Source organism: Tachyglossus aculeatus, chromosome 15 (genome assembly GCF_015852505.1).
Source record: "Tachyglossus aculeatus isolate mTacAcu1 chromosome 15, mTacAcu1.pri, whole genome shotgun sequence".
NCBI lineage: Eukaryota > Metazoa > Chordata > Mammalia > Monotremata > Tachyglossidae > Tachyglossus > Tachyglossus aculeatus.
In genome coordinates this window covers 3,053,715-3,065,240 of record NC_052080.1, presented here as the reverse complement: position 1 = coordinate 3,065,240, position 11,526 = coordinate 3,053,715, and the positions used below count along the sequence as shown (strand labels likewise).

Genomic DNA, 11,526 nt, shown 5'->3' with positions numbered 1-11,526 from the left:
AAAAGAATCACAGGGTTGGGACTCAGGAGACATGGGTTCTAGTTCTGCCACTCACCTGCTCCGTGGCTTTGGGCAAGTTAATTTATCAATCAGTAGCGGTTATTAAGCACTTACGATGTGCAGAGCACAGTACTGATCGCTTGGGAGTGATTGGGAAGCCGCGTGGTTCAGCGGAAAGAGCCCGGACTTTGGAGTCAGAGGTCATGGGTTCAAATTCCAGCTCCGCCACTTGTCAGCTGCGTGACTTTGGGCAAGTCACTTCACTTCTCTGTCAGTTACCTCATCTGTAAAATGGGGATTAAAACTGTGAGCCCCCCGTGGGACAACCTGATCACCTTGTAACCTCCCCAGCGCTTAGAACAGTGTTTTGCGAATAGCATTATTATTATTATTAAATCCCGACTCTGCCAATTGCCCGCTATGTGACTTTGGGCTGGTCACTTCTCTGTGCCTCAGTTCCCTCATCTGTAAAATGGGGATTAAGACTGTGAGCCCCCCCTTGGGACAACGTGATCACCTTGTAATCTCCCCAGCGCTTAGAACAGTGCTTTGCACATAGTAATGTCTTAATAAATGCCATTATTATTATTACAATGCAACAGAATCGGCCCCACATTCCCTGCCGAAAATAAGCTTATAGTCTAGAGGTTTCAGTTTCGTTTCCTCATCTGTAAACTGGAGTTTCTGTACCCGTGTTCTCCTTTCCTTTTGAAATGTGGTGTTCAAGCTAATTATCTTGTATCTATGCCAGTGCTTGGCACATCGTAAGCACTTAAAACACCACAATTAGTATTATAAAGATGACTTTTTGTTGGATATCATAGATAAGAAGCAGCCTGGGCTGGTGGAATGAGCACAGGCCCGGGAACCAGAGGGAAGTGGGTTCTAATCCTGGCTCCGCCACTTGTCTGCTGTGTGACCCTGGGCAAGTCACTTCACGTCTCTGGGCCTCAACTGGAAGATGGTGATGCAGTACCCCCGTTCTCCCTCTTACTTAGACTGCGAGCCCCAATGTCAGCGACTGTTTTGAATTTCTCCCTTGAAGAGAAAGGTGTTTTCAGAGCTCCAATGTTGTATACTCTCCTTGAAGAGTGTGAATAAGATCGCTAGGTTCATAATGAATGGCGCAAATCAGGAACCACTTTATTACTGAAGGCATACGATCGCGGTTCTTGGAGGGGAGATTTACAATTCGGTCTGTGCCTTTCAATTTACAGGGATATTTACATTAGGATGCAAAAGAACGTTTGCAGGAAAAAAAAATGCATGGAAAGGAAAGATGGGCGGGGAGAGACTTTTCAACTCCTAAAGTGCTCAAAATGTCTCCCGAGCTCCTCATAAAACCCCAGTGTCAACTGGGGATAGGTCCACAAAAAGGATACTGTATTTACACAATGTGTAAATACACATATTGTGTAAATACAGTATGTGTGTACTGTATTTTACACATAGGTTTTATGTGTAAAACGTATTTTACACGTTTTACATACGTGTAAAAACATACACATATTGTTCTCTCCCAAGTGCTTAGTACAGTGCTCTGCATCTAGTAAGCGCTCAATAAATACAACTGAATGAATGAATGCAGTTCCCCTGTGAGGGCGTGAAAGTCAGTGTGGGATATGGGAGAGACACGCACACACACACAAAAATAAAATAAAATAAAATAAATAAAAATTTTGGCAGCCCCAGGCTCTAACTGGTTTCCCACCCAACACAACTTTCTTATTCTCGATCTGCTGGGCATTCAGGGAGAAAAGGGATCGATGCAAACGTTTCCCATCCATCATAATAATGATAATTGCGGCATTTGTTCAGCGCTTACTACGTGCCAGGCACTGTACTCAGCGCAGGTGTGGCTACAAGCAAATCAGGTTGGACACAGTCCCTGTCCCACGGTGGGGGGCTCGGAGTCTCAATCCCCATTTTACAGATGAGGGAACGGAGGCCCAGAGAAGTGAAGTGACTTGCCAAAGGGCACACAGCAGACAAATGACAGGGGCAGGATTAGAACTCATGATCTTTTGACTCCCACGCCCGGGCTCTATCCATTAGTCTATCCACCTGGGGCAGGATGGCAATCCATTATCTTTTAGATAACGGCCTTTTAGACTGTGAGCCCACTGTTGGGTAGGGACTGTCTCTATATGTTGCCAACCTGTACTTCCCAAGCGCTTAGTACAGTGCTCTGCACACAGTAAGCGCTCAATAAATACGATTGATTGATTGATTGATTATCTACTTTCCCTGGCGAGGCAGAACGTTTGATCAAACGGAAGGTGAACCCGAGAAAGCTCAACAGAAAACCGGCCCCGCAGGATTTTTCCCAGGGGGGCATCCGGGACCCCCATTTTCTTTTTCTTTCAAAACTCCACCGGCAGGACAGGGCTGAGGTTCTGGCCTCGAGGGTGTCGGGAGCAGAAAAAATGCCGGTGGCTTGGACTTAGTTGGAATTTTAATTATGTACATAAAAAGCAGCAGCAAGGGGGGAGGCGGGAGGCATCGGAGGTTCCTTCGGGGATCTCGGACAGAAAGGAGTTCAAATCAGTCCATTCCCGGTGATGTGGCTTCCGCCCGGACCCTCGAAGAGCTTGGCCGAAGCTTTCCTGAGGACGGGTCGGGGGTTTTCTGTATTCGGGACATTCATCTTTGACAGGAAACATGGCCTGCTGCGTGGGATCTGCAGGCTTTCCCTAAAGCCAGAAGAAAAAAGTAAAAAAAAACACGGATAAAAAGGCCTGAGAGACAATTTATGGCCTTCAGGTCAAGACACCTGGGTTCTCTGCCATTGGTGTGCAGGGTGGCCTAGTGGAAAGAGCTCGGGCCTGGGAATCAGAGGACCTGGGTTCTGTCCCTGGATCTGCCCCTTGCCTGCTGTGTGACCTCAGGCAAGTCACTTCACTTCTCGGTGCCTCAGTTTCCTGCTCTGTAAAATGGGTATTCTAAGTCTCCCTCTTACTTAGACTGTGGGCCCCACGTGGGACAGGGACTGTGTCCAACCTGATTAGCTTGGATCTACCCCTAGCCCACAGTAAGTGCTTAACAAATACCATATATATATACACATATACGTTTATATGTATATATATATTTAATAATTACAATGCACTCAGTACTATTGTAGAAAAAAATCAGTCAGATTAAGCACAGTTCCTGTCCCAAGTATGCTAGTCCCATTTTACAGAGGAAGAAATTGAGGCCCAGAGGGGTGAAGTGACTTACCCAAAGTCACACAGCAGGGGTTAGGTGTGGGGGTCTCCCGCTTCGCCACTTCGTGCTCCATCCGCTCGCCTGAGGTCACACAGGGAAGCAGCTTGGCTCAGGGGAAAGAGCCCGGGCTTTGGAGTCAGAGGTCATGGGTTCGAATCCCGGCTCCGCCACTTGTCAGCTGTGTGACTTTGGGCAAGTCACTTCACTTCTCTGGGCCTCAGTGCCCTCATCTGTAAAATGGGGATGAAGACTGTGAGCCCCACGTGGGACAACCTGATCACTCTGTAAACTCCCCAGTGCTGAGAACAGTGCTTTGCACATAGTAAGTGCTTAATAAATGCCATTATTATTATTATTATTCTTATTATGAGGAAATTAACGGTGGCTTTACATGCTTCTAAAAGGAGAAAGACCCACAGGGAGGGAGAGAGAGCGTTGTGTCCAGATTACCTGCTTCTTCCAGGCAGGCAGACCTTGGAGTGTTTCACTTGGGTCCCAGTTCTGCCGGAGGGCTGTTTTTCTCTCCGCCCTGGAGAGACCAAAAAAACGCAGAAGGGAAAGGAATCAATCAATCAATCAATCGTATTTACTGAGCGCTTACTGTGTGCAGAGCACTGTACTAAGCGCTTGGGAAGTCCAAGTTGGCAACATCTAGAGACAGTCCCTACCCAACAGTGGGCTCACAGTCTAAAAGGGGGAGACCGAGAACAAAACCAAACATACTAAACAAAATAAAATAGGATAGGTACAAGTAAAATAAATAAATCAATAAATCATCATCGATCGTATTTATTGAGCGCTTACTATGTGCACAGCACTGTACTAAATGCTTGGGAAGTACAAATTGGCAACATCTAGAGACAGTCCCTACCCAACAGTGGGCTCACAGTCTAAAAGGGGGAGACAGAGAACAAAACCAAACATACTAATAAAATAAATAGAATAGATATGTACAAGTAAAATAAATAAATCAATAAATCATCATCGATCGTATTTATTGAGCGCTTACTATGTGCAGAGCACTGTACTAAGCGCTTGAGAAGTCCAAGTTGGCAACATCTAGAGACAGTCCCTACCCAACAGTGGGCTCACAGTCTAAAAGGGGGAGACAGAGAACAAAACCAAACATACTAATAAAATAAATAGAATAGATATGTACAAGTAAAATAAATAAATCAATAAATCATCATCAATCGTATTTATTGAGCGCTTACTATGTGCAGAGCACTGTACTAAGCGCTTGGGAAGTCCAAGTTGGCAACATCTAGAGACAGTCCCTACCCAACAGTGGGCTCACAGTCTAAAAGGGGGAGACCGAGAACAAAACCAAACATACTAACAAAATAAAATAAATAGAATAGATATGTACAAGTAAAATAAATAGAGTAATAAATATGTACAAACATATATACAGGTGCTGTGGGGAAGGGAAGGAGGTAAGATGGGGGGGATGGAGAGGGGGACGAGGGGGAGAGGAAGGAAGGGGCTCAGTCTGGGAAAGCCTCCTGGAGGAGGTGAGCTCTCAGTAGGGCCTTGAAGGGAGGAAGAGAGCGAGCTTGGCGGATGGGCAGAGGGACTGGGGGCATTCCAGGCCCGGATTAGAACCCAAGTCCTCTGACTCCCAAGCCACTCTTTCCAGTCTTGCGCTCTTTCCACTGAGCCACACTGCTTGTTTTTATTGAGAGGCTTCAGAAGAGGCAGGCAAGAAACTTACCTTGCCCTTCTCCCCTGCTTCCTTTCCAGGTTTCTTCTTCAAGGTCTCCTTCCAAAGGTATTCCAGGGTGATGTATCCTTGCAGGCCCCAATCATACAGCTTCTCCCCGCTTATCTTCAACACACGCACACACACACACAAAAAGGGAATACAAAATGAATGACAGTCCCTACAAAAGACGAAAGTGCAGAATGCCGAATTTTTGTTTTTCGTCTTGTCAAGCGACTTGGGGGCTTAGATCAACTTTCCAGACTTTCTGTTTTTCTTTCCAGAATTTAGCAATAAACCTAACAGGGCTGTTGTGTGGCCAGATCGGTGGGTTTCTTCGACACTTTAACGTTGCTGGAAGATGCAGGATAAAATGCATGAAACCCAGGGAAAGTGAGGATAATTAGGCCATGAGTCAGTGTGCTGGTGGAGTGGAAAAAGCCCAGGGCTTGTAGTCACAAGATGGGGCTTTGAATTCTGGCTCTGGCCTGCTGTGTGATCCTGGGCAAGTCACATAGTAATGATAAAAGCAACTACAACAACGTTTGTTAAACACTTGCTCCGTGCCGAGCACCGTACAAAGCTCTGGTGCTTGAAACAGAATAAGTTCTAAATGCCCTAATCAATCAATCAATCGTATTTATTGAGCGCTTACTGTGTGCAGAGCACTGTACTAAGCCTAATGAGACTATTACGGAAGAGTGTCTGTCTGGATCAATCAATCAATCGTAGTTATTGAGTGCTTACTGTGTGCAGAGCACTGTACTAAGCGCTTGGGAAGTCCAAGTTGGCACATATAGAGACAGTTCCCTACCCAACAGTGGGCTCACAGTCTAGAAGGGGGAGACAGAGAATGAAACCAAACATATTAACAAAATAAAATAAATAGAATAGATATGTACAAGTAAAATAAATAAATGCAGTAATAAGTATGTACAAACATATATACAAATATACAGGATTCTCTGGATTTTAACAAGCCCCTTCCAGAATACTTTTTCCAAAAGAACGGAGAGCAGGAAAACAGCTAGACTAGACTGTAAGCTCGTCGTGGGCGGGAGATATGAATCAATCAATCAATCAATCGTATTTATTGAGCGCTTACTGTGTGCAGAGCACTGCACTAAGCGCTTGGGAAGTACAAGTTGGCAACATATAGAGACAGTCCCTACCCAACAGTGGGCTCACAGTCTAGAACGGGGAGACAGAGAACGAAACCAAACATATTAACAAAATAAAATAAATAGAATAGATATGTACAAGTAAAATAAATAAATGGAGTAATAAGTATGTACAAACATATATACATATATACAGGATTTTCTGGATTTTAACAAGCCCCTTCCAGAATAATTTTTCCAAAAGAACGGAGAGCAGGAAAACAGCTAGACTAGACTGTTAGCTCGTCGTGGGCGGGAGATATCAATCAATCAATCAATCAATCGTATTTATTGAGCGCTTACTGTGTGCAGAGCACTGCACTAAGCGCTTGGGAAGTCCAAGTTGGCAACATATAGAGACGGTCCCTACCCAACAGTGGGCTCATAGTCTAGAAGCGGGAGACAGAGAACAAAACCAAACGTATTAACAAAATAAAATAAATAGAATAGATATGTACAAGTAAAATAGAGTAATAAATATGTACAAACATATATACATATATGCAGGATTTTCTGGATTTTAACAAGCCCCTTCCAGAATAATTTTTCCAAAAGAACGGAGAGCAGGAAAACAGCTAGACTAGACTGTAAGCTCATTGTGGGCGGGAGATATCAATCAATCATATTTATTGAGCGCTTACTGTGTACACAGCACTGCACTAAGCGCTTGGGAAGTACAAGTTGGCAACATCTAGAGACAGTCCCTACCCAACAGTGGGCTCACAGTCTAGAAGGGGGAGATGGAGAACAAAACCAAACATATTAACAAAATAAAATAAATAGAGTAATAAATATGTATAAACATATATACAGGATTTTCTGGATTTTAACAAGCCCCTTCCAGAATAATTTTTCCAAAAGAACGGACAGCAGGAAAACAGCTAGACTAGACTGTAAGCTCGTCGTGGGCGGGAGATAATGCCTTCAATAAGGTTTTGAAGGTGGGGAGAGTAATTGCCTGCCGGATGGGAAGAGGGAGGGGGTTCCCGGCCACAGGCAAGACACGGGCGAGAGGTGCTGCGCACATAGTAAGCGCTTAATAAATGCCATTATTATTATTGTTGGCGAGATATATGAGTACAGAGAGTAGGTTGGCATTAGAGGAGTAACATGTTTGCGCTGGGTTGTAGTAGAAAATCAGGGCGGTAAAGTAGGAGGGGGCAAGGTGACAGAGGGCTTTAAAGCTGATGGTAAGGAATTTGTTTAATAAGGAGGTTCTTCAGTGGTGAAATGTGGACTGAACATTTGTGTAGAAAAATCATCATCAATCGTATTTATTGAGCGCTTACTGTGTGCAGAGCACTGTACTAAACGCTTGGGAAGTACAAGTTGGCAACATATAGAGACGGTCCCCACCCAACAGTGGGCTCACAGTCTAAAATCATCTGGGAGCAGCGGAATGAAGTAGGGACTGGGGTGGGGAGAGACGGGAGGCAGGGAGGTCAGCAAGGAGGCTGATATGGTGATCACAGTGGGACAGATTCACGTGGTGGCAGTTTGGACGGAGAGGAAAGGGCAGATTTTGCAATATCGTGACGGCTGATCTGACAGGATTCAGTGATAATCTGAACGTGGGTTGAATTATTCATTCATTCAATCGTATTTATTGAGCGCTTACGGCGTGCAGAGCACTGTACTAAGAGCTTGGGAAGTACAAGTTGGCAACATACAGAGACGGTCCCTACCCAACAACGGGCTCACAGTCGAGAAGGAGAGAGGAGTCAAGGATGACGCCGAGGTTTATGGCTTGTGAGACAGGAAGGATGGTGGTGATTAGTACAGTGCTCTGCACACACTAAGCGCTCAATAAATACGACTGAATGAATGTACAGTGACGCAAAAGTCCCGGGAGGACAGGGTTTGGGTTGGAAGGTAAGGAGTTCTGTTTGGGGCAAGTTAAGTTGGAGGTGACGGCGGGCATCCTAGTAGAGATGTCTTGGGGGCAGGAGGAAATGGCCAAAAAATTGGCCAGCGAGCTAAAGGACTGTCAAAATAGAATCCGGCCTGGAGGCAACTGGTCAAATTTATCCCAAGCAAAGGGAAACAAATTATTTCAGAGCAACGTTACCACGTGTTATTATCACAAACCGCATGAGACACATCTTGAATCCTGAGGCGGGTGGGGAAAAATCTAATCCCGGCTCTGCCGCGTGCTTGCTGTGTGAGGTCGGGCAAGTCACTTCACTTCTCTGGGCCTCGGCTTCCTCAACTTTAAAAGGGGGGGTACCTGTTCTCCTTCCTACCTCAAATGTAAGCCCCATGAGGGACAAGGGACTGTGTCAGAGCTAATTAACTTGGAGTTATCCCAGCGCTTAGAACGGTTTTTACCACGTAGTAAGCGCTTAACAAATACCACAAATAAAGGAATAAATAAAAGAACTTAGTAGATGAAATGGTGACCCTACACAACGTCACCCAAAGGCAAAGGGACATTCATTATTGTAAATATTATAATATTATTACAGTATATATTATATTATATATAATATAATACATAATATTATACATTATTATATATAACATTGTATATTATATTATTATATTTTATTTTATGATCTATGATATTATGTGTTGAATTATTAATTATAATAATAGTAATTATAATTATGGTACTTGTTACGTGCTTATTCTGTGCCAAGCACTGTTCTAAGCACTGGGGTAGATACAAGATAATCGGGTTGGACAAAGTCCCTGTCTCACATGGGGCTCACATTCTTAATCCCCATTTTCCAGATAAGGGAACTGAGGCCCAGAGAAGTGAAAGCCCAGAGAAGCAACATGGCATAGTGGACAGACGGTCCCACTCTGCAGTATACAGCACAGAGCCTGGCACATAGTAAGCGCTTAACAAATACCATCATCATTATTATTTTATTCTATTATTATTATTATTAAGTGACTTGCCCCAGGTCACACAGCAGACAAGTGACGGAGCTGGGGTTAGACCGTGAGCCCGCTGTTGGGTAGGGACCGTCCCTATATGTTGCCAACTTGGACTTCCCAAGCGCTCAGTACAGTGCTCTGCACACAGTAAGCGCTCAATAAATACGACGGAGTGAACCCGAGCCCTTATGATTCCCAGGCCCGTGAGCTGCCCACGAGGCCTCCCTGCTTCACCTGAGCTGCGGAGAGGTGGTCACTGACCTGGGCAAAGGTGATGGCCTGCTGGGGGTAATACAGGGAGGCACCGAGTCCCATAAAACCCAAAGGGTACATCAGCTTCTTTACTCTGGAACCTAGTGGATGAAAAAGACACCGGCACCGTGAAATCCCGCCTTCCCACCACACAGCTCACTCCAGCCGGGAATAATTCAAATCCCCGGACAAGGATCTCTTCCGGTTGAACCCAAAGACCAAAACCCTCGACAACGCGTGCAAAATATCCCCCGCCAGGCTGCCCTGCTTTTTATTTTATTTTATTTTTTTAATGGTTTTTGTTACATGCTTACGTGTCCCAAGTGCTGGAGTAGATACAAGCTAATCAGGTTGGACACAGTCCATGTAATAATAATAATAATTGTGGTGTCTGTTAAGCTCTTACCAGGTGCCAAGGACCGTTCCAAGCACTGGCAAAGATACAGATCAGTCAGGTTGGACACAGTCCCTGTCCCACATGGGGCTCAGTCTCATTCTACGTCTGTTATACATTATATATAACATTGTATATTATATTATTATATTTTATTATATGATTATGATATTATGTGTTGAATTATTAATTATAATAATAGTAATTATAATTATGGTACTCGTTACGTGCTTATTCTGTGCCAAGCACTGTTCTAAGCACTGGGGTAGATACAAGATAATCGGGTTGGACAAAGTCCCTATCTCACATGGGGCTCACATTCTTAAGCCCCATTTTACAGATAAGGGAACTGAGGCCCAGAGAAGTGAAGGCCCAGAGAAGCAACATGGCATAGTGGATAGATAGTCCTACTCCGCAGTATATAGCACAGTGCTTGGCACATACTGAGCGCTTAACAAATACCATCATCATTATTATTTTATTCTGTTATTATTATTATTAAGTGACTTACCCAAGGTCACACAGCAAACAAGCGGCACAGCCGGGATTAGCAGGCCCGGGTTCTATCCACTAGGCCACGTTGCCGTGTGGGGTTCACAGGCTTAATCCCCATTTACAGATGAGGGAACTGAGGCCCCCAAGTAACTTGCCCAAGGTCACCCAGAAGACGGGTGGCAGAGAAGCGATGAGAAATCGGGTCCTTCTGACTCGTGGGCCTGGGCTCTAACCACTGGGCAGCACTGCTTTTAGTTCGGGGCTCAGCTGACAAGGAGGCGGCGGACGGACGGAAAGAGCACTGGAGGACACTGTCCATCCTCCATCCTGTCTTAGTTCCTCACCAACTGGCCGCTGTACTGTACTCTCCCGAGCACCCAATACAGCGCGCTGACCCAGTGGGCGCTCAATAAATACCCCTGATCGACTGATTGGTATTGTCCATCCAGTGGAAGGGATGTACAATACCAGGAAACCGAGGTTTGGGTCCCGGTTCTTTCTGGAACCGGCGCCGGTGTCCTCCATAGCCCGTCTCTGCCCTTGGGTCGTTCATTCGGTCATATTTATTGAGCGCTTACCGAGTGCACAGGACTGTACTGAGCGCTTGGGAGGGTACAATGCAACAGTAAACAGAGCCCCTGCCCGTGACAAGCTTACAGTCTAGAGGGGGGAGAAAGACATTAATATAAAGAAACAAATGGCAGGTCTGGACCTAAGTGCTGTGGGGCCGGGAGGGAGGATGAATAAAGGAAGCAAGTCACGGAGACGCACAAGGGAGTGGGAGAAGAGGAAAGGACGACTTAGGGATGGCCTCTTGGAGGAGATGGGCCTTCGATAAACCTTTGAAGAGGGGGGATTATAATTGATTGAAGTGAACTCCGTCACTTTCTAAAGGTGAGGGGGGAACCCTCCTTCTCCCTAAAGTAAACTAGGTCCCTTGAAGAGGGGAGATTATACCTGATTGAAGGGAACTCCGTCACTTTCTAAAGGTGAGGGGGGAACCCTCCTTCTCCCTAAGGTAAACTAGGTCCCTTGAAGAGGGGGGATTAAAACTGATTGAAGGGAACTCTGTCACTTTCTAAAGGTGAGGGGGGAACCCTCCTTCTCCCTAAGGTAAACTAGGTCCCTTGAAGGCTAAGGGTTGGGATGTAATCTTTGAATCAAACCAAATGGAACTGTAGACAAGGGCCTTCTCTCACATCTGGCCTTCCCAGACTGAGCCCCTTCCTTCCTCTCCCCCTCGTCCCCCTCTCCATCCCCGCCATCTTACCTCCTTCCCTTCCCCACAGCACCTGTATATATGTATATGTTTGTACATACTTATTACTCTACTTATTTATTTATTTATTTTACTTGTACATATCTATCCTATTTATTTTATTTTGTTAGTCTGTTTGGTTTTCTTCTCTGTCTCCCCCTTTTAGACTGTG

At 45.2% G+C, this 11,526-nt stretch overlaps 1 protein-coding gene across 2 annotated transcripts in view; it reads right to left on the bottom strand.

The window, feature by feature from the left end:
- Nucleotides 1–2,437: 2,437 nt before the first annotated feature.
- APOO (apolipoprotein O) overlaps nt 2,438–11,526 on the bottom strand; it is a 32,615-nt gene continuing 23,526 nt past the window's right edge. The window contains exons 6-9 of one of the 2 annotated variants that reach the window (XM_038757234.1): nt 9,217–9,308; nt 4,925–5,038; nt 3,661–3,739; nt 2,438–2,693 (exon numbers count right to left, since the gene is read on the bottom strand). In XM_038757234.1, the coding sequence (XP_038613162.1) occupies nt 3,695–3,739; nt 4,925–5,038; nt 9,217–9,308 (251 nt within the window). In that variant the 3' untranslated portion in view covers nt 2,438–2,693; nt 3,661–3,694. Of the gene's footprint in view, nt 2,694–3,421; nt 3,441–3,660; nt 3,740–4,924; nt 5,039–9,216; nt 9,309–11,526 lie in introns of those variants that run through there. The other variant, XM_038757233.1, reaches the window with a different exon arrangement.